This window comes from Cornus florida, unplaced genomic scaffold (assembly GCF_030987335.1).
Source record: "Cornus florida cultivar Cherokee Brave unplaced genomic scaffold, ASM3098733v1 CherokeeBrave_3.0.0_Hap2_Chr07, whole genome shotgun sequence".
Lineage (NCBI taxonomy): Eukaryota > Viridiplantae > Streptophyta > Magnoliopsida > Cornales > Cornaceae > Cornus > Cornus florida.
The window spans coordinates 28,683,096-28,707,324 of record NW_026775577.1 but is presented as its reverse complement, the minus strand read 5'-3'; the positions used below and the strand labels follow the sequence as shown (position 1 = coordinate 28,707,324).

The 24,229-nt window shown below is 30.9% G+C and overlaps 2 protein-coding genes and 2 non-coding genes across 4 annotated transcripts; 3 read left to right on the top strand and 1 right to left on the bottom strand.

Moving 5' to 3' along the window:
- The first annotated feature begins 4,466 nt into the window (after window positions 1–4,466).
- On the top strand, window positions 4,467–5,588 carry LOC132316522 (mitogen-activated protein kinase kinase kinase 20-like). Its single transcript, XM_059814996.1, has one exon. The coding sequence runs from the start codon at window positions 4,467–4,469 to the stop codon at window positions 5,586–5,588; it is 1,122 nt and encodes a 373-aa protein (XP_059670979.1).
- A 2,155-nt stretch (window positions 5,589–7,743) lies between these two features.
- LOC132267617 (protein RALF-like 34) lies at window positions 7,744–8,547 on the bottom strand. Its single transcript, XM_059768752.1, has one exon. The coding sequence runs from the start codon at window positions 8,357–8,359 to the stop codon at window positions 7,961–7,963; it is 399 nt and encodes a 132-aa protein (XP_059624735.1). The 5' UTR covers window positions 8,360–8,547; the 3' UTR covers window positions 7,744–7,960.
- Window positions 8,548–20,184: 11,637 nt separating this feature from the next.
- Window positions 20,185–20,271, top strand: LOC132268036 (small nucleolar RNA Z159/U59). The gene has a single exon (XR_009469178.1). It is a non-coding gene; the product is annotated as a small nucleolar RNA Z159/U59 (small nucleolar RNA).
- Window positions 20,272–20,598: 327 nt separating this feature from the next.
- Window positions 20,599–20,685, top strand: LOC132268037 (small nucleolar RNA Z159/U59). The gene has a single exon (XR_009469179.1). It is a non-coding gene; the product is annotated as a small nucleolar RNA Z159/U59 (small nucleolar RNA).
- The last annotated feature ends 3,544 nt before the right edge of the window (window positions 20,686–24,229 follow it).

The following is a 24,229-nucleotide window of genomic DNA, read 5'->3' as shown; positions in this document are numbered from 1 at the left end:
TATATATATATATATATATATATATATTAGTAACCAATGATTAGGTAAAAAAAAAAAAAATAAAGAAAGAAAAGAAGAAGAAAAAGACGAACAAGAAAAACAAAATATAAAAATAGAGTAAAAAAATTAGATATTTGAATTTTAATTATTGAAAAATAGAGTACAAAATAGAAAGAGGAAGAAGAAGGAAAAAAAAGTTACAATGAAAAATATTTTAATAATAGATAAATATAATCTATTATAGCGTTAGAAAATATATTTATAAAATTGTACAAATCGGCATAGATTAAAATAATAGGGTGCCTGTTTGATTTCAACTTCCCAAAAAAAAAAAAATAATAATAATTAAATAATTAAAGTCAAGAGGCCCTAGTTAAGTTGGGTCCCATTGCCCTACAGACATGACGTCCAAGTCTTAAAAATTTATGCCATCTTATCTTCCTTCGTCACGAACATGCAAACATGTGATTGCTCTCTTTTGAATTTCCGCTTGGACTCGTCGATACTATGCATACTTTGCATGTTATCTATGTTCATCATCTTTATCTATCTCTGTTTGTAAGAATATAGTGTATATATATATATATATTAGTAATAAAGTTTGTATAAAGAAATCAGGGACTGAAACAAGGGGCTGAACCTGACCTAGTAAATAATAGGATAAATTTTAAAGAATGAAACCTTCATCATAGATATTTATATGATGAACATTAAAACAACAACCTGCATAGTAGTAACGATGACACTAGTGTTCGCATCTTTAACATCAATCGATATAGGCAATTAGTATGTGGGTCCCGTAACCCATTTTTGGTAAAAGGAGGGTGAACATGGAAAATGACGTTGAAATCCTATGTGGGTCCCATCGCAATTTGTGAGGTTTACTAAGGGAGATAGATTCTGAATCAGTTATACAACCTTTAATTAGGGTCATCGACTATGATACCGACGGTACAGTTCGTTGAATCTGATGATCGAACCCACCTTGATATTCAATATTTTGCAGCACAAATTGATATACAGTACTAATGCTGGGAAAGAAAAAATTGAAATAGAAAGAAGAATGGATAGGTGAGATATTTTTAGGAAAGAAATTATATATTTTTATTTTTTGTTGGGTTAGATAAAATAATAAATAAATAAACTAATAATTTACTATATTCATTATGAGAGAAGGAAAAGAGAAAGTTTTAATTATTTTTATTATTATTTTTAATAATATTTATTATATTTTAATTTATAGAAGATACTAATTTAAAATTTAAGATAGTATTTAATTTAAAATTTCTATAATAAAATTGGTAAAGGATGAATTTATCTTTTCGTATTTTTTCTTTCTTTCCTTATATCATCTCTACGGAAGAAAAGAAATTAGTTCGTTTTTTCTTATTTTCTCTCCATACCCCTTCCTTCCGAACACGAGTTTGTTTAGTACACGTTTTGTTTTTAGTATTTTTGTTTTTGTTGAGTATTATAATAGTGAATGGTGAAAAAAAAAAAGCTCGTTTGGTAAAAATAGTTTTGTTTTGTACAGTGTTGAAACGTTTAATGAATAGTGGTAAAAAATTCGAAAGATCAATTTAGTATTTTTATATATATGTCCAATGTAGTGTTTGGTAATGTAGCAATGAACAATAAATTTTTTTAATTTTAATTTTTATTTTTTAAAAAATTCTTAAATGACCTTTTTAAACTAACTATTATATACTTCAAACTTATAACCTAAGTCACACAGAGCGGGAGCGAGTGCGGGTGTGGGAGCGAGAGCGAAAACGAGAGCGCGAAAGCATTAAAATCTAAAAAATTTAAAAGCGGGAGCGTCTTGAGAGCGTCTGTATATTAGGTTTAAATAAAATTATATCATATCATAACATATATATTTTATATATTTTTATTTATTTAATCCATATGCAAATATATTCATGATTATTTATTTCATTAATGATATATGTAATAAATAACCAAACTTTTAGATTTATTTGTAATATTCTCTAATTGGGAAGTTTTTTAGTAGTATATTTTCAAACATGTATAATTAAAATATATATATATGGTAGTATATCAACACCATACAATTGGGGCACACTAAAGTAATTAATGTATATATATTGAGTAATAGTGTAAGTAATAAATGAATATATGGTTATATAGGAGTTCCATATCACTGGGATTTTAACAAATTTAGCTATATAAAATAAATTCGTATGATTCGCGAATTGCAAAAATTGAATTCGCGAATTTTGTGTAAATTCGCTCCCAAATCGCAAATTCGCGTACGGAGTTTAAGAGCGGGGCCTCTTTAGACGAATTGTGTGACTTAGCTTATAACATCTTTTTATCGAACATATTTTCATATTTTTGTTTCTAAAAATCTCGCAATAAATAAACGTTAACAAACATACTTTGGATAACTATTCAAAACACTATATAATAAAACACTTAGTTTTCTTTCAGGCTAAAACAAACGCAAAAAATTAAACACATACCAAACCGATTTTAAGATGCTATATAGTTTCCATCAATATTACTTCTCAAACATAAAGTAATGGTGTAAAAAATAAAAATTTTAGTTTTATAAATAGATTTTAATTATCCTAATAATTAAAAGACAATTGTCAGTTTAAGAATGACTCATCAAGTGTTACATTATGAAGAAATTTTAACACAATTAAATCGTATTTTAATACATAAATTATGTTTTAATGTGTTAGAACATGATTTAACAGTTGAGAACCCTATAATATAATATAATTAAATTGTGTTTAATTGTTGAGAGAGCTGGTCCTATCCATGCATAGGATACAGACGACATGAACTAGTCCACATGTGGTCAAATTTATATGACCCGATTCATATTCAATGAATACAAGCTTCAATAATATAACCTGGCTCTTGGCCATCTGAAAATACCAAAAGTAAAATTAAAGCACTACCAATAAAAAAATATTAAATATCCAAGTGTATTAAATATCTAAGTGTATTAAATATCCAAGTGTATTAAATATCTAAGTGTATTAAATATTCGCTATGTGATTCATAAAAATAAAAAAAAGTGTATTAAATATACACTGAGTTCAACGTACCCACGAGTCAATTTACAAATAAATAATAAATAGTAGTAAGACAAAGGAGGGAGCAACTTGGACATGTTGGTACATGACTACATGGTGGGCATTGGGAAATAAAAAAATTAGAATCTAGTTTAAATCTTAAACTCACTCAAATCTCTTACTCAAAATTGACAAAGAGTATCAATGTTAATTGAAGTCGCTTAAAAATTCGATCTTTTTATCATTACTTAATTTGAAAATATTACCCATCACATCAGGCTTAGTGGGACAGACGGATTCGGGACAGGATACTTTTTTTCCTAAACTCGTTTCAAGAAAGATAATATTTTTTGAAACCCAATTTGAATAATTTAAACTTGAATAAAATTAAAATAAATTTTGTATATATTTTTTTTGTAGCATAGTCAAATATTTAACAATTATAATAATAAAAATGTTCATTAAAATTTAAAAATATTCATAAATATATATATATCTTATAACTAATAAAAAAATAATTATTTATATATTAATTATTAATCAAGACTAAAAAAAAGGTGGAAAATCACATCTAACCATTCAAGCCGCCATTTCTCACAAACTTAAAGTAAGTTTCTTTGATGGATCTCACTTGAATCTTTTACCCAATCAATTTTCCACTTATTTGATGGAGACATCTATATTTGTTTGCTTGTTTGTTTGTTTGTATTTTTTTTTTTTTTTTTGGTTAAACACATCTATATTTGTTGCCAAAAGTTAACCAAGTCTATTTTCAGATATGGTATAACCATATATCAAATGATGCAGCAAGTGCACCAAGTGGTCCAAGTTGAATTACATAGTCCACAAAACTCATCTTTCAAATTATGAATCTAGAAATTTGGTGGCTTGTGATAGGACCTATTCTATGTTTAAATCGCATTTAACTGATATCATCTTTCAAGTGAGTAGTACCTGGACACCAAATGAAAGACTGATCTGACTATAATAACAACGGTAATATATCGAATGCTTCACAATTCGAGATACTCAATGCTTATTCCAACCTAACATTTTAAATTAATTGTTGATTCATCGTATCCATAACCTAATAAATGTCATTTTAATCCTAATTAAGTAATTAACAACTCAACCCTAAACTATCATAATCCAATTCCCGTGCGACTCTAAAATCTTTATAATCCCCACCGTATTATTTTCAGCTCACTTGTTAGTGGATATCCTTCAGTCTCACGTCCTTCAGTTATAAAATCAATATATATAACTATATATAACCACCGAATCAAAAAATAAACTAAAACCTCCCTTTATACAAGATATGTCTGCCAAGAAAGACTCATTGTAACTCTCCGTCTTCAAATAAAAAACAAAAACAGAGAACCTCACCCAAAAATTCAAGCAGGCTCTAGTATGTCCATGGATTGGGTCCGTGGTGAAATAGTTGGTAAGGGAAACTTTGCCACTGTCAATTTAGCCATACCTAGAAGTCAGAGTTCTCAAACTCCACCATTAATGGCTGTGAAATCTTGTGGGGTTTTGCACTCTGCTTTTCTCCTGAATGAGAAGTCAATACTCGAAGAGCTCAACCAATGCCCAGATATTATTAGGTGTTTTGGTAAGAATTTGAGCTTTGAAAAGGGTGAAAAATTGTATAACCTACTCTTAGAGTATGCTTCTGCAGGAGATTTAGCTGGTAAGCTGCGAAATTCCGGTAACAACGGGTTGCCAGAATATGATGTAAGGCGGTTTACGAAATCTATAGTCAAAGCCCTACACTATATTCACAATCATGGTTATGTTCACTGTGACATAAAGTTACAGAATTGTCTATTGTTTTGTTCTAATCAACGTGATGGAGAAGATGTGCTAAAAATTGCAGACTTTGGTATGGCGAAGAAAGCTGGAATGAAGAGTGAGAATTTTGAAGTGAGAGGTACGCCTCTTTATATGTCACCAGAGATGGTGATGGGCGGTGAGCAGGAGCCACCTGCAGATATATGGGCACTTGGGTGTGTGGTGGCGGAGATGGCGACTGGAAAGACAGCGTGGATTCATCAACTGGATGGTGGCATGTGGGAACTATGGTTGAGGATTGGGATCGGTGACGAGGTGCCTAAGATTCCTACAAATTTATCATCAGAAGGAAGAGATTTTCTCAGAAAGTGTTTCGTGAAAGACCCCAGAAATCGATGGACGGCTGAGATGCTTCTAAATCATCCTTTCATCACCGATAAGGATGATGAAAGTAATCGTCCCTCTCCCACAAATCCATTCGATTTTCGTGATTGGGCGTGTCTAAACTCTTCAGAAACTCTTGATTTGTCGTCGGAGTCTGACCATTCCGAACAATTGTCTCCACATGAATTAAAGTTATCTTTAATTTCACCGGCAAAGAGACTGCGGTGGCTGAAGACGAATCAGGCACCTGATTGGTCTGTGTCAAAGGGTTGGAGAACAGTACGTAAGGCCGAACATATTCAGCCCTCGATTACTTTTTACTTCACCAACGGAGAGACTAAAGTGTTTGATGGTCAATAAGGGACCTGATTGGTTTGTGTTAGAGAGTTGGATCACAGTTTTTTTATTTGTGTTGTAAATACTAATACTCAAAATGGGTTAGTGAAATACAAACCACTCTATTAATATCTGACGTATTCTCTATTTAAAAATGAAAGTTTTGCAGAAAATGAGAATTACATATGTATGTTGCAGAAAATGAGAGCAACAGTTCAGAGTTACATGTGTATGTTGCAGAAAATGATGTGTATGTTGCAGAAAATGATAGCAGCAGGTGTAAGGGTTGCAGGTGTTTTGGATGTGTTAGGCTAAGCTTAAGATATTTTTATGTTTTTCTATAAATATTGTATATGAGCCTACCACCTCTCTCTCTGTGTATATAGGCTTAAGTGTCTACACAAGTATATTGTAGCATACCTGGGAAGAATTTTAGAATGGAGTTCTAAAATGATCCGAATTAATAAATATCTAAGACATTTACAAGGCTACTACTATACAGTTCTAAGGTTTTCTACATAATACCAAAGAAGCTTATGCAGCTCTACAAGATCCACATCATCGTTTTCTATATTGAATGCTCTTTCTCGTTCCTTTTATGAAATATTCAGATATATATATATATATATACACTTCATAGATTGAGCGACTTACTCTAATCTAAAAGGTACAGTTGCAGTAGAGGAAAAGACGTGGTTTGTCCACGTTGAAATTAAATAACCACCAAACATTATATAATAATCACTAATAATAATCAACTCCACGTACCTGAAATGGCTAATTTTAGTGTGATGTTGTTCCTGGAGAATTCGAAACTTTTACAACATAACATATGTTCTTACCAAATAATTATTTTATAATAATATTACACTTATAAGTGGGGACAATGATTTGAAATTTTATTTTGATATGAAAATTATGATACAAAATTAATTTTGGAGACAAGTCACAATCATTGGGCTAATTTGAACAGGATACAAAGTTACAAACCATTCTAAAGGAACATAGACTGATGAAGCCCCATCTAACAAGTTCAAACTTTCAAAAATAAATAAATAAATAAAATTGACAGATAAAAGGGTAAGAAAAAGAAAGTTTGAGAGCCAAGTCCAAAGAGCATTTTAGCATTATCTTGATATATAACAACTGACATATTAGAACAATTCAAGGGGCTAAAAATCTATACCGGTCAATTAACCATGTACACACGTGAGAGAAAGCAGGTTTCAGGTAGGGGTGCATAAGGTTCATTTCGGTCCGATTTGATTCTGAATGAATAGAACCAAATTAATCTTAGCGGTTCTAAAAACATAAGAATCGAACCGTTAGAATGGAACGGAATTAAACCATAATGATCTGTTTGGTTTAGTTCGATTCAACGATTTTGAATTTTCCTATATATATATATATGTGCGCGCGCGCATATACATATATATGAATAAAATGAAAAATCAAATTTTAATATATATAAATATATATATACGAATGATCCTATGTATTATAGTGTATGGCAAGTTATATTCTCTAATAATCAAATTTGAACAGGTGTATTGATTACTAACAGCTCAGTTCGGTTTGGTTGAATAGTTTTGAATCCCAAACCGTGTGTGTGTATATATATATATATATAGTAAGATCGAACTGTTCAATTAACGACATTCACACACATGAGAGAAATCACAGTCTATTTTGGTGCACAAGGTTCGGTTTAATCCAATTCTAGATGAAAGAACCAAACCGATCTTAACGATTCCAAAAATATGTGATCGGTTTGGTTCAGTTCAATTCTACAATTTTAATTTTGGACTTTCATATATATATATATATATATATATATATATATATAATAAATCAAAAATCAAATTTTAATATATATATATCTATATATATGATGATCCTATGTAGATGATATGTATTGTAGTGTATGGGAAGTTATATTCTCTAAGCATCAAAATTGAACAAGTGCATTAATTACTAAAGTTTGGTTGGATGGTTTTGAATCTCAAACCATAATCAAGTTACTTTAATTTTTAAAATTGGAACCGAACCATTCCATTATAGAATGGGACAATACCAAACTTTTTAATTTAGTCTAATTTATCAATTCAATATATATATATATATATATATATATATATATTTTTGTGAGTAATGTTATTATTGTAGAAACAAAGGATACTATTTCAAAAAAATACAATTATACAAGCCTATATAAACAAAATGTTTACACAGATAAGAGACAAATTTATAAATAGTCCCACAACATAATAGCAATAATGAAGAAATTACCGAATTAGTCTAAGTACTCTAATAGCACAGATCTGCAAGAAATACCAAACCAACAAAAAACAAAAATATGAATATATATATAGAAGAGAAAACCCTAACCCAATTGTTCATCTCCTGCAACGGGTGATTGCAGAGCAGCCTCTGGTGTAAGGGTGAACTGGGCCTGTGGCTCTGTAACAGTTGTGGGTGTAGTAGGACCTACCGGAGCGAGGCGGGCATGGCACTCTGTTGGCCGACAGAGCACCGTACGAAATGTAGTAGTGCCGCACTGTTAGCCAGAACAGCGATCTACGGCCAATCGCGCCGGTAGAGTCTCCGGCATTGTCTCCGAACTCGTCGTCCTCGTAGAGATCCGTCGCCGACGACGGCCAGTCCAGAGCGTCCGTCGTGAGTTGGATGCCGCCCGAGTCGAGCTGAGCTTGGGCACGTGGAATGCACGTGGATGCGAGGAGGAGGAGGACGATGAGACAGAGAGTGACGAGTGTTGGCAGATGTGAAGAAGCCATTGGTGAACAATTTCAAAGTGTAGTGTAGGGTGTAGTGTATGTGTGTGTGTGTGTGTGTGTGTGTGTGGAGGGGTTGGTGTTGGTTTTGGGGGAAGGGGTTAGGGGTTAGGGGTTTGGGTGTTTCTCTCTCTGCGTCTACGTTTGGTTTTGGTGAGAAAGAGAGAGTGGGAGAAGGTGGGGACGGTGATTCACGTGATGTGATTGGATTACAGCTGTGGCTATTTAAGGCACCTCAATTAGCGCTTGTTGTCTATTGCTAATTTTGCGGTGTGTCGCAAGATGCTAGGACATTTGCGGCTAATCCTAAACACGCTGGTTGTTGGAATCTACGTCACATAATTCAATGGCTACGCTTCCATGTTCCGAGTTCTCACTCCATTCTATATATCGCAAGGCTTAAATTATAGGAAAAATTACATATAAATGGAGGCAAAGTTTCATATTTACTTAGAGGCTGAGTCAAAGTTTCATATTTCTCTAAAATGGATTGCTGAGGTGGCACATGATTTTTTACTGTTTAGAAATTGTGGTGCCTAAAATACCCTTCCGTGAAGGTACTACTTTTTCTTCAAAGGTACCACTTTTTTGAACTGAAGATACTACTTTTTGGTGTCCAGGTATCATGTTTTTTAAACACCCGCGAAGGTACTACTTTTTCTCCAGAGGTACTACTTTTTTGAACTGAAGGTACTACTTTTTTGAACTGAAGGTACTACTTTTTTGTTAGGGAAGGGCATTTTAGGCACCACAATTTTTTAAACAGTAAAAAACCATGTGCCACCTCAGCAATCCATTTTAGAGAAATATGGAACTTTGACTCAGTCTCTAAGTAAATATGAAACTTTAACTCCATTTATATGTAATTTTCCCTAAATTATAAAGTGGCCTGGTTTAAAAATTTATTGCGTTACTTTCTTTCTTTCTTTTTTTCTTTTTTTTTTTTTTTTTTTTTTTACTGAATATCACATTGAAATATTTTTTAAAAACAATTATTACTCTTATAATAAATTTTTGATTCATTTTTCACTTACACTTCAAAAATTACTTTTATAATATGTCAAATACCTTTTTACATATAAAATGACATTATTACCTTTCTAAGTTTTAATTATATGTTACCTTAAAAAAGAGTTGAAATGACTTGAATACCCTTTGATCTTCATTATATAAATTTAAAATTATTTTTGGGAGAATTGCAAAAAAAAAAATACCCTTTACTATTACTCAATTGTGAATAATTCTTTTATGAATTTATTTGGCAAAAAAATCCCCACCAACTATCTCAAGGGAGTGTTTTTAACTGATGTCCGATTAAGTGGTTGTCTGAGAAATTTTTTTTGACGAAATTACCCCTTAACAGATTATTCTTCAGGCAATTTATTTATTTATTTTCTCTCTTCTCTCACCGCGTCAAGCAAACCTTCTCATTCCTTCAAACACAAAGCTAATAGCAGATTGAGAAACCTAATTGTTAAAAATTTATATTTCAACACTGCTTGAACAACATGATATAGCACATGTAAACAATAATTGAGTCCCTAAGAATACTCAGTTATATTCACTTAATTTATGACTTATTTTTATTTATTTACTTTTATTATTATTATTATTATTATTATTATTATTATTATTGTCATGATTTCATCCATATATATATCATTTTTAAAACCAACCCAAATTATAGTTATAAATTATAAATTTATAATTATTTTTTAAAACCAACTAAATTATAATTATAAATTTATAATTATTTTTTAAAATTATTCCTCATATATATATTTCTCATCATGTGCACCAAAATATATATATATATTTACGGAGAAAATAGTGATATGAAGAGTTTTGAGGGTGACAGAGTAATAAATGAGGGCAATTTAGTTATTTCAGGCTTTTGATATTTTGGATTAAAATAGATTTTAAAAATAGGGATAAATTGTCATTTTGCACCTTTTTAATGGAAAAAGCAACGGAAAAGTAAATTGGGGTCTGAGTAATAGTTAATTTCGAAAAATATTTGAGGATAATATTTGGGGATAATATTTGGCCAAACATGAGGGTATGTTAGTGAAATTAACCCAAGTTTTTTTTTTTTTTTTTTTTTTTTTTTTTTTTTTTTTTTTTACTCTGATTGAATTAAGTGAAATAATTACATATATATTGAGAATCATTTTTTAGGTCCAAAATGCCGTCCACGATCTTATTTTAAAATACCAAATTATGCTTCTTGACTCAAATAAATCCTTTAACTCAAGAAATTCAAAAAAATATCAAACCCATTCTCAAACTTTGTTTGGTTAAAAAAAATTCAAGAAAATATCAAAACCAATACTCAAGATCTCAAATTCTAGAATATGGCTTGGCTTGTATGCAAACTCAAACGCCATAACTGTTGACTATTGCATTAAGTTTTGCTTAAGGAAGAAGAAGAAAAAGATTCGATCTTTAATACAAGGGAAAATTATTACTTTGTAGAAGTACGTAATGTAAAATACAAAAAATTCTTGCAAATTATGAAAGGGTATGAACTTGGAAAATTTGGAATTGAAACAAATCAAATGCACAATATGGTTGATATATAGTATACAGTAATGGACATTATTTGATTGATAATTCGTCTAATAATTTGTTGGAAATTTTAGTATATCAAATAAACTCTTCAACTACCAAAAAAACACTTATAAAGTTAGGTGATTGTCATACTGCAAAATAGAAAAAAGAAAATTGAAGAAGTAAAATTGAGAGGATGTATGGAAGAGCCCTCACCTTGCTCAGAAATAATATTATTCACTTTTAGCTCCCCCGGACCAGAGACCTTTCAGCCCACACTGGCCACCCACCCCAGGCAATATTGTCCTCTTTGAGCCCCTACTCAGAAACAATATTGTCTAGGGTGGGTAGGCCAGTGTGGGCTTCAAAGTCTCTGGTCTGGGGGAGCTATAAAGAATATCTTTAGGCTTCACTCTTTCTCATACATCAATCATGAACTATTCTTAGCTGGTGAATTTGTCCATTTTGCCTTTTACTCTTTCAAAATTGCCCAAGGGAGTGTGTATGTTAATAGTCTCATGGTATAGGGGTGCGATTATCCACTGCCATGATTAAGCATTTTCATGTTTCTTCTTTTATTGTCTTCTGAATCAAATTGTCTGTTATTGTATCAACTGAAACTGTGGCCTTGTCCAGAGTCCTGATAGGTTCATGGCTATCATAACTTTAAAATGCGTTGTGTCATAGAAAAGTGTTAAACCTAAATATAACACTTCACTCTTTGCTTTTCGCTCTACCGGATTAGAGACTTTCCAGCCCACACTGGCCCACCTACCCCAAACAATATTGTCTTCTTTCAACAGGCCTGCCAAAAGTCAAAACCCCGACCTTGGTGCCTACCCTCAAGGCTTTGTTCCTAGCTAACCTACCACTAGGCCACTAGAACACGTTGTGTCATAGAAGGGTATTGAACTTATATATAACACTTCACTTTTCCTAGGCGATGTGAGAATTATGAGCACACGTAACTTGCACTAGAGCCTTACCTTTCACAGGCCTGCTTTCGCCCACCGAGCCTCATAATTTCATGTGGCGACCTTGTAGGCGGGTGTAAGAGGCACTGACAGGGTACCACATTGGGTGAGGTACAAGTGCACAATCCCACATCACTTGGGTGTGAAGAGGGGAAATGCTATATATGTAGGTATGTCACTTCAATTGGTATGAGGTCTTTTAAAGTAAAATCTAAGAGCAAAATCGTACGAACTCTGGCTCAAAGTGGACAATATCATATAATGTGGTGGAGAGAATCATTACAAATTGTATCAGAAACTGATCTAGTTGAAAGTGTGGCCAACGAGAGCGTTGGGCCCCTAGGGGGTGATTGTGGCCACTTTGTGGGCTGGTACAAGAGGCATTGACATGCTACCACAATGGTCTTTTGAAGCAAAATTCAAAGCGAAAAATATCATACCATGTAGTGGAGTGTGCCATTACAATGTATCCTTTACACATGTTTTGCTCTGTCATCAAATTAAACATTTGTTTGAAGTGGGTTCCATTCTTGTTTTTATTAGTTCATTTTTAAAAGTGGAAGGAGCTATATATATTAATATTTAAGTTGAAATTCTTCTTTGATTGCCCAGATACCGTTAGCATAATTCTACAAGACCAAATAATTATATGGAAAACTACACATAGATATAGTTGGGGGTTCTAAATAACAAATTGATCAATTTTAAAAGTTGATTTTTCATTTTGATTGAATTAAGAAAAATAATTACAAATGCATTAAAAACTATTGTTAAGGTCCAAAATACACTCTAAGCTCTAATTCTAAACTACCAAAATATCCTTTATAAAATTATATAATTTTATAATATTAAAATAGATAATTTTAAACTACTTTGACTATTATTTAATTCAAACTGTTCAAGAATGTGATGCAAATCCTTTACCATGCTAAGATTTTTACTCAAGAATGTGACTATTATATATATATATATATATAAAAACGTATATTCTAACTTAGAACAGAATGGTTCTTGTCTAATAAAAAAGATGCAAACTTTTGTAGATGGATATCATTTGACTAAATAGATCGAAGAATTCATTCAAATTTGCTACGACTATTACAGATTTTTTCCTAAGTATAAATTCATTCTTAAATAATTTTCTTTTATCTTACAAGTATTTCCCATATTATGTAAATGTGACATTCTTGATAATGCCTTATCTTAGACTCCCATCTCTTTAACTTATATTTAAAGTAATTAACACATTTTATTTCAGCTTTGGTATATATCAAACTTTTGGTGGTAATTAACACTTGCTAAATTTAGCACCTTAATATCAGCAATGAGTATTGAACAAGGTTATAGTTTTTGTTTGTTTGTTTGTTTTTATTTATTTATTTTTTAGTATTTTGGAAATATATGATTATTTTACCTTCCAAAAAAAAAAGAAGGTTATTTTAGTATTTTACAATAAGGGCTTAATAATAATTCTTGATGCATTTGTAATTATTTTATTTGATTCAATCAAATTGAAAAATAAAATTTTAAAATAGACTATTTCGTTATTTAAGACTCCTAACTCTACTTATGTGTAGTTTTTCCATAATTCTACAAGACCAAACAGAGTTCCAAAGTGGGTTCAATATTTTTTTGAATTTTTTGAGTGGTAACATAATTGATTTAAGAAAAATAATTTGGCATTTTGAAATAAGAGTTGGAAGGACAATTTAGACCTGGACAAGTATTCTCAGTACACATGTAATTATTTTGCTTAATTCAACCAAAGTAAAAAATAAACTTTTAAAGTGGACCACCTTATAATTTAGGACTCTTAACTCAATTTAAGTATAGTTTCCCCCCCCCCCCCCTTTCAATTATAAATTCACTAATTCTGTATTTATAATAAATTTTTTTATTTTTGCATAGTGACAAAACATTGTGCAAAAAATTAAGGGTTTTTGTTAAGAAGTAAGAGGAAGGGTAAATGTGCAAAGGTTTTAAATCTAATTCAAAAATAACATCATAGATTTAGGTACTTCTTGTAGTAATTTTGAAAGATTATATGCTTTATTAACATTGAAAATAGAAGTCGAGGAACCTAACTGACCTGAGAATGTTTGTAACAGATGTTCAAAATCCAAGATGCGTAATAAGTAGCGGCAAAAGTACTATGTAAATGAAATGTGATTCAAATTTTAAACAATGACATTCTATATATATATATATATATATATAACTGATAATACCATTATTTTGACATTTAAAATGTAAGCTCAATAGTTTTAATAATTGACTAACTATGTTATCTAATAGAACTTAAATATAATTTTTTATTCTATCTTATTCAATTTTTTCATTTACCAATCTCAATGTCCGATAGCTTTATATTGAATTCCTTTCATTTTAAGAAAAACGGCAGTTAAAGCCCGACTTCCTTAAGGTACTATTATGAAGTAAATATTTTCTCTTACTTCTTATTATTAGTTGTAGTTCTGATGATGTTTTGTTTTACACTCGTAATTATTTTTTCCTTTCACTAAAATTGAAATTATTTTAATGCAAAAAAGAAAAAAATTAAAAAGAATTTATGTGCAGAGAGTAAGTCCTAAGTCGGACAAATCAGCTTTCACTTCTATTTATAAGGCAAGAGCCTACAACCAATGACCAAGATTTACACAAATAAGAATTCTATAGTGGAGTTTTAGAATATTACAAAAGACTATCTAAGATATTTACAAGAATTAAATAAGCTCACATGGACAGAAAAATTCCCTATCTTCAGTTGACCACCTAACTATAGGCACTCTACTTCTCTATACTTTTTAGAATGTAAATTTAATAAAGAGTTGGATATTATGTTACATCAAATTTCATGATAAAAAAATATCAATTATAACAGTTTTTAGGATCTAAGATTAGTTATATAAAAGGATGATAAGATAGATAATAATATTATTAATACAATTATAATAAGACCAGAAAAAAAAAGAAAAAAAAAAAAGAAAGACAAACTAGTGGTGTTTAATGCGACGAAATAATAATAAGATAAAAAGAAAATTTTATAGGATCATTGTTAGACTAATATTTTATATAGGGAGTGTAGATCTTTAAAAAGAAACAAGAATAACAAATTCATGTAATTAAATTGATAATGGTAACATATAAAATGTTTTTGCATTTCTATACAGCCTTGATGTAAGTATTTTTTTAGGTAAAAAAAAAAAAGAAAAAAAAAAGCCTAGAACTTGCCCGAAAGAAAATAAAACAGAAGCCTCTAGGTTAGAAACTCAGCCTGCGAAAGTGTTTTGGACGACCCATGAAGTTTGATAGGTTGATGGGCTGGGCTCTGGCATAGATTCCAAAGGCCCTGTTTGTTAGCTCTGTCAACCAACTAGTTGATGGGCTGGGCCCTGGTATAGCTTAGGGCTGATTCGGGATTTACCATTTACAATGCTTACGTTTATTTTATAATAGGACTTCTTGTTATTTATTTATTAAGAGAAATCTATCATCAGAAAAGCCATTATCTCTTCCAGTTAAAGCATTGATTTGAGAATTTTTTAAAACATTATTAGACTTTTTATATATCTCAAAAATTTATTTTAATTTAATAATTAATAAATATTTATCATATGATGCCTCTTATCATCAAATGTCACACTTATTTATTTATTTATTTATTTTTTTGGGTTTTCCCTTTAATAAATTTGCTAACACACTTAAAAAAAAGTTGGGGAAGAAAGACAATTCATCATTTGGGACAACCCGGCTGCTTATTCAGTCATAAATCAATCATTATGTGAAGACTCCCTTATGTTGAGACTCAAGACTTTTAATAATAGAATTTCATTTCACTTCATTAGGAAAGTAATAGTATTTTTAGGGGTAAAATCACATTATGGTGCAAAAAATTCTTATTAAAATTAAACACCCTGTCGATTACAAAAACATTATCACGTTATCTCATTTTCATTTGAATCTACTAAATAGGTGTGAATGGACAAATTTAACCTTAATATATAATATGAAATTTAAAAACGTATTAATTATTATTTTGCAAATTACATATTTAACCTTACTAAATCATCTTATAGAGAGGAGAGAGGCCCAACAATGGTGTCTTTTTTCAGTCACTTCCACACTCACCTCCTCTTCTTCGTCTTCTTCTCTATCTTCAGTCAACAATGGCATCTTTCCAAGCAACATTAACCACTCATGTATCAATTTATATATCAACACACTACTCATCAATCACATGATTCATACATATATATATATATATGTGTGTATAGATATAGATTGTAATGGAATCGGTGTAGATGATTAATTAGTACCGGGGGAGCAGTACTGAACGAGTGGATGAAGAAGACTTACTTAAGGGTATGGCGTGAACCCTTTCGCTCCTGCAAATGCTTTGAGGATGGCTCGATTCACTGCGAGTGAGCGAATTTGAGGTATGGACCAGTGAGGTGACTATTCCGGCAACCAGCGAGATCGTTGCTAGCGACCACTAAGGTCGTCACCGGCGACGACCTCCTGTTGTACGGGGATGGATGGTGCCGGCAAGGTTGGTCAGGTCTTGTAACTACCGTAGCAAAGGAACACATGGCAGTCGTACGGGGGATCGATGGTGTCGGCGAGGTTGGCCTTGTACATCTCCGGGCACTTGAACCCGAGCTTGACTTTATCGGCAACTTCGGCCATGGCGAAAAGTAAGGTTTGCAGAGAGTTATAGGGAATGTTTTTTTTTTTTTTTTTTTTTTTTTTCTAAAACTAATTTTAGGGATTGTGGGAGAGTGACGCATAACCCTTACATTTATAAATATCTGTTAGGGACTTCAGCTACAGAGACCCAAAAACATCTAATGTTACCCATGGAAAATAAAATAGAAGAAGAGAGAGTCACTACAGAGATCCAAACACCTTAATATTGCCCAAAGAAAAAAAAAATTTTGACACCCTTGATGAGAAGGGAAAGGAAGAGATGAGGGTATTTTAGGCATGAAGACCTTAACCAAGTGCTTGTGCAAGTCACGTGTTGGCTTGAGGGGCATTTTGGCATAAAATAATTAAACAAGAGCAAGTGACATTTTAACGGAAATGGAGCAATGTGATAACCTTTTTATAGTTGAGGGAGTGTTTAATTTTAGTGGGAAGTTTTGTGCATAAAAATGATACCAGAGAGGGATTATCTGGTTTTACCCCATATTTTTATTGAGCTAACTGTATGTTAGTGTAGTAAACCCCCTCTAGTTTTAAATAGTTGGACAATATTTCCTGTTGCAACTTATCCTATTTTGACTGATGGAAGATTAATGCAGTTAAGGGATGAAGAAAATTACATAAATACCCGTAATAAGAAAATTGAATTAAAAGAAAAAAGAAAATAAATAAATTGTCATAAGTCCCCCACAATATCGTCCTACTAGATTTAATGATCATCTTCTTGTAATGTTCATAACATTGCCAATCTGGTACTGTTATGTGACCCTTGGCACCACCATTGTTTACAACAGTTAGGTGTACCACTCATGTTGAGCAATGATAATTTTACAATTGGAGTTTTGCTTCATTGTTTCTATGGCCAGAGATAGAATGAATGTTAACTAGGAAGCATGATACGACACAATATAAACAGTACATTAAATCTTAAAGGAAAAATAGAAAAGAAAAGAAAGCAGAACACAGATATGATATGACACAATACAAACTGCATGATACCATACATCTCAATATATATATATATATATATATTTCTGGTTGAATAATTGAGCACCAGGGGGTTCTTTGAGCACAAGATTTCCAAGCCAAATTCTCACCGATGATGGATTTAGTATTGACATCTTAGTGAAGAGTTTTATAATAAACTTATCTTTGTCTTTCCCACAATGTATTGCAGCCTCAAGTACACATGAGCTCAACTAACAGGTCAACTACTTTCAGTTCAAAGGCACAATCGGGTATGAAAATCGTCAGCAATCCCTTGTATGAAGTTCAATCTAGGGCTGATAGTGCAATCCAGGCTCCCTACATTGGATAACAAATCAATGGCCCATCACGAGAACCTACGTGTTCTATGCCAAGCTCGGCCAGAATCACATGAGCATTTGTTCTTCAATCACTGTTTTGTCTCACCAATATAGTGACAGGTGGGTGAATTTTTTAACATATATAGAACACAGATATATGCTAAAAAATAATAAAACGATATATTATTATATATATACATATATTAATTTTAGTTAATTCCGCGTGTGAATGAAATCAATCGTTACTTCCTTTGACATATCATCCGTTTACTACTTTACTCACAATAATCTGTTAGCCCCCATACTAATCAACATTACAAAAAGATAATTATTAAATTTAGTAAGCAGATATTGTGTCTCATGACATTCTATCTATTTTCTATTTTTCTTCTAATTCTATTTTCTTATTACCAATATTTATGTAATTTTATTTTACCGACAGTTAATCCTTCATCTCCATCAGCCAACGTTTCGAAATTAGAGCGTGTTAGTGCACTAAGGCGATAAATAAATAACCTAATAATTTTTAATAGTTAACTATAGGTTTGGTTTGGTTTGATTAGGTAGAATCAAGTAGAAAATAAAGGAAAGAGAAATTTTTTAATTTTTTTTAGAATTTGAATAGATGAAAAAAAGAAACGTAATAAAATTTTTTGTTTCCCATACTGCCTATGAAAATTATATTGTTGATATGGAAATGGTGCTTTTTTATTTAACATTCTTATTTTATCTATTAACTTAATTCTGCAAAAAAAAAAAAAAAAAAAAAAAAAAAAAAAAAAAAAAACTCATTTCTTTATTTTTTTCCACTGAATTTCAAAGAGACAAGTTGCAACCTGTCTTTGCTTTCACACAATAATTACCTGGCACTAAAATAAATATGTCAAATTTATTTATAATTATTATTTATTTATGTGTCCTGTGATTAGTTGAACTGTGTGGTCCAAGACACGCATTTTTTTCTCCTCTCTCCACGGACTTCACGTTGAGTCCGTTACTTTGTTTTGGTTGAGAGACCAATTATTAAGTCTTTGAGAGATACAATTATTAACTTTCTAGGGGAAAAATTACAAAAACCTCCTATACTATTATTTAAACACCCTGAACCATAAGAAGAGGTCACCAAGTTACTCCCAAATAAGTATAAAATGACAAAATTACCTTAATAATTTAATAATTAAACAGGGAGGAGTTATTCGCACTCCACTTTTATATTATTGCATTATAATCTTAAAGGAAATGACATCTCTAACCTTAACTTTAAAAATTAATAATTATTTTTCTCAAATATCACAATTACTCTTTTCAATTGTGGTAAGATTTTTTGTCCCCCCCTCTTTCCCATTAACGTTTTTGGTATCTTACGTTTTTTTTGTTAATCTCTCTTTTTCTCTTGCATCCTTCCTTTTTTAAACTCTTTATATATTTTGTATTAACTTTCTATTATCTCTCTCATTAGGGTTTGATATTGATCTTTATAGGTAATAATGAAATATTTCACAAATGAAAAAATAAAAGAGTTAAAGAACAATGTAATTGATCTTGTTAGCATAAAAAAATATTGAATAACTATTAAAATTTCATAAACTATTAAACTCCTTTGATGATAATAGTGATGGAATGGTAATTTGTTTTTTATTTTATTTTTCTCTTCTGTTTTATGCTTTGAGTTTACGTTTAGATTTTTTTTTTTTCTAATGTGATTTTTAAGAATTAATTTGGATGGTGATGGGAATGACATTTTTTTAATTTTTTATTTTATGCTTTGAGTTTAGTTTGATTTTTTTTTTTCCTTGATGAGATTTTTAAAATTTTATTTAGAATTTATTTGACTATTTAATTTTATGTTAGACTTGTTGATAAAGGAAGTCCTAATTATTCTAACAATAAAATTAAAAGACTATGAATTTTGTGAAAAAAGAAAAAAAAGTAAAGAAAGTAAATAAGGTAAGAAGAAAACATTTATAGTGAAAAGGGGTTGATTTGGTATTATAAAATGAGAAAGGATGCATTAATGAATTTAAAGGCCTTATTGTCATTTTTTTTAAAATAAAATAAAAAATGAAGTGTAATTATACAAAAATGAAGTACGAATATCGGCTACCTCAAATTAAAACATATAATATTATTATAAGATTACAAAAATACCCCCCACCTCTTTCTAAAACTCTTAGACGACTATGCTCGTCTGTGTTGCCCATCAGAGATCAGGGTAAGGTATGGATCTCTCACTTCGTTTTCTCTTGCTATTTTCTTTTGCGTGTCTTTGCTTCTGGATTAGTACGGTGGTTTTGTCTCTTGTGATGATCAATAAGAAAACTTTCGTTCTTCTGACGATAATTTCATGCGGAATGTTTTTGGAGACCTGAACTGAAGAGACACTTCCGATTCTTATAAATTGTATAGCTTTTTCGTTTTTGCTTATTTCCTTTAAGTTTTTGGACTGAAACCATATAAATATTTAACTATATCTATGTGTTTATGTTCATAATCTGCACTCCTATTTAGAAATCGAATTTCATGTTTATTTTTGTTTCTGATTTCCTATCAAACGAAGCAATTGACGCCTTATAGTCAACTGATAGTAAGAATCGGAGTTTAAATTTCCTTAATTTTTGTAAATTTAGTTTTGACGCTCTTAAATGTATTTTCGAATTGATCTGGGTTTTGTTATGTTTTTAAGTGAGCATTAAGGTATTTCTTTCTGGCCTCTGATGATGATGAAAAAAAGAAAACTTTCGTTCGTCTGAAAAGACCCATGTGGAAAATCTATGGAGACCTGAACTGAAAGGCCTGAATGAGATCCTTAAATGTAACACGTTTGTTTTTTTTAACTTTTGGACCAATCTTTGTATACTTGGTGTGGAACAGAACTATATATATATATATATATATATATTCGCACATCACGTTATATTGTCTTAGGTTAGAAGTTGGAAATAGTTGTATTAATGAATCTGGATAGTTGCATACTCCATTAAGTGCACATTTTTGAAGTTGGTGGAAGCAAGTGGCGGTTGCGACGGAGGGTCATCGTCGTCCAATAGTTGGGTGCAGCAAGCGTCGGTGGTGACAGCGAACCAAGCAATCCTCGAAGCCACTGAGAGAGCAAACGAAGATTCACATCGTGGATTTTAAGATCGTTCAAGGCGTTCAGTGGGCGGCTCTTCTGCAATCTCTGGTAACTCGACCCGCCAGAAAACCCACCAAAATCCGGATCTCCGGTCAAGCTCCAGCACTAGGTACACCCACGCAATGGGTGTGGTGAGAGTTTTAGAGAGGGGTGTGGAGTATTTTTGTGAACTATAATAATATTATAAGTTTTAAATTTAATAATTAAATTGTAAGGATAATTTTGTCATTTTATATTGATTTGAGGGTAATTGATGACTTTTTTGTTTTATAGTTTAGGGGATGTTTAATTTTTATGGAGAATTTTTGAACGAAAATAAATTTATAAGAGGGATTTGTGATTTTTCCCTTACTTTTTATTCTTTTTACTCTTCAGTCACAAATCAATCAATTTTTATATAAAGATGGACTCCCTCAATGCCTGTCGGTTTGTAATATCACTGTACCACACTTTATTTTAGGGAAAATTACATATAAATGGAGTCAAAGTTCCATATTTACTTAGAGGCTAAGTCAAAGTTCCATATTTCTCTAAAATGGATTGCTGAGGTGGCACATGGTTTTTTACTGTTTAGAAATTGTGGTGCCTAAAATACCCTTCCGCGAAGGTACTACTTTTTCTTCGAAGGTACTACTTTTTTGAACTGAAGGTACTACTTTTTGGTGTCCAGGTACCATGTTTTTTAAACACCCGCGAAGGTACTACTTTTTCTTCGAAGGTACTACTTTTTTGAACTGAAGGTACTACTTTTTTGAACTGAAGGTACTACTTTTTTGTTAGTGAAGGGCATTTTAGGCACCACAATTTTCTAAACAGTAAAAAACCATGTGCCACCTCAGCAATCCATTTTAGAGAAATATGGAACTTTGACTCAGTCTCTAAGTAAATATGAAACTTTAACTCCATTTATATGTAATTTTCCCTTTATTTTATAAGTTAAAATCATAAAACTCCTCACTATAGTGCCTAAAACTCTAATAGAATTAAAAAACTCACTGAATTGATAAAATTTATCAATTTATTTTTAAATTATTTAAAACTTACTTACTCATTGGTGAGTAGGTCATCTCTACTAACTGCTGATATAGTCCAGTCAGAAATGCACAAATAATTCATAATTACAAAATCAGTAAAGTGACAATAACTTTTTTGGAATAAATTCAAACATCCTTTCTGATTTCTTTATACCATCTCCAGCGGTTGTGTGTCTATATATATATATATTTGTGTAAATATGATGTGTCATACTAGATTTACATAAAAAAATTTGGACTACTTATTTTTACCTCCAGCCATTATTTTATACTTTTTTGTGTAAAAATGTACCTATTAATAACAACCAACCACGTGTCCCATATAACTTGTATAAACCTACTTAATATAGGATTGATTCGTTAATGGAACAAGAAATAGAGAGGAGAAATGAACTATGCTGATGTGACTGTTTAAAAAGGTTGTGTAAAATTCATAACAATTTTATACATTTGTGTATCTTAACAGACTGCTGGGAATATATATTTTTAATACATTATACGTAGCAGTGTATATTTTACACAAAAGATGTTTTAACAGACTGCTGGAGATTATCTTATTTATCACTTTACAAATTTTGTAATTACAAACTATTTGTGCATTTGTGATTGGACCATATCAACTGTCAGTAAGGATGATCTTCTCACCAATGAGTAGGCAAGTATTGTCCTGAATGAGATTAATATGTGTAATTTTCATGGATCGATTCAAAATATAAAGAACTTCAACTGTATTCTATGAAAATATTACTAAACAGTATTTTAGTTCTTATATCGATCAAATATTTATAATTTTCATACATATTAATAAAATATATATATATATATATATATTTCTCATACTAGTCATTGATTTAGTATATAAATTTGCAATGTTTTTTTTTTTTTGGTTGAAAAATCTATATTTGTTATATTAATTGACTTTTTCATTTTTTACACCTAACCTTCATCTCTTTCTATATATCTGTCTTTGTCATGGTGCTTTTAAATACTCAGGTTTACTACGATTAATTACCCACTTCCATGAACAATTATTTCTGGGACAAATAAAGTTTTAGAAAGAGAGAGTGATCTAGTTTCCAATTATAAGAAATGTGTCTATTTCTTTCTCTTGAGTTAGAGAGTAAATAACTCCACCTACTATATTTTATAATGACCTATTTACTACGCGTTTTGTTTTAACTGGAAACAAAATAAGTGTTTCGTTGTGTAGTATTTTGAATAGTAATTGGAAGCATATTTAGTAACATTCATTTATTGCAAGATTTTTGGAAGCAAAAACAAAAAAATATATTTGGTAAAAAAGTGTTGCAAGTTTAAAAAATACAATAGTTAGTTTAAAAATATCATTTAAGAGTAAAATAAAATAATAATAAAAAAAATTAGTATTCATCGCTATAGTACCAAACTTTAGTGCGGAAACATATAAAAACTTCAAATTGGTTGTTTGATTTTTGACTACTATTCACGAAACGTTTTAGCACCATACAAAGTAAAATCGTTTTTAACAAAAGTATTTTTTTTTTTTAAAATTCACTGTTAGAGTATCTGATAAAAAAAAAAAATTAAAAAAAAAACGCATACCAAACAGCCCATAAGAAACTTAAAATGACTCACAGTCATTTTAATTTACATCCATTTCAATCCTCTAATTAAAGTGAACTAGTTGACATTTTCTTTATAACTTAACCTAGCTTATTCGTTTAAAGCATGGTCAAAATTTTATTTTAAAAGCACATGTGATAGTGAAGTTGTTTCAATGCCATATTATCTTTTTCCAAGTCCCAACCAAATGCAACTTCTATGAAGTTGAGATCAAACTATCTTTTGGCATGGATTGAAAATTTTCATGAGGTATTGGCAGCTAGCTGTTTTTGTCAAGTCTTCGTGCTCCAATATGGCCCATATGATGGGGTCATAAAGTATACATTATTGAATTTTCCGTGAGGCACACTCATGCACAAAGCTAGGCTAGGAAGGTTGCTTTATATCAATCAATCTTTCGTGTAAAATCTCATAAGGTCCAAAAATGGGTAAAACAAATTATAGGTCCAAATATGTGAAAAACACACACCTTTTAATTTATTTAAGGGTAAAATGCAAAAAAAAACTTTCATGTACTATGAGAAAACCTGCAACTAATTTCTTGTACTATCAAAAATGCAAGAAACCCC

Excerpts from the sequence above, each read along its gene's own strand:
- LOC132316522 (XM_059814996.1), top strand. The coding sequence starts at position 4,467 with ATGGATTGGGTCCGTGGTGAAATAGTTGGTAAGGGAAACTTTGCCACT.
- LOC132267617 (XM_059768752.1), bottom strand. The coding sequence starts at position 8,359 with ATGGCTTCTTCACATCTGCCAACACTCGTCACTCTCTGTCTCATCGTC.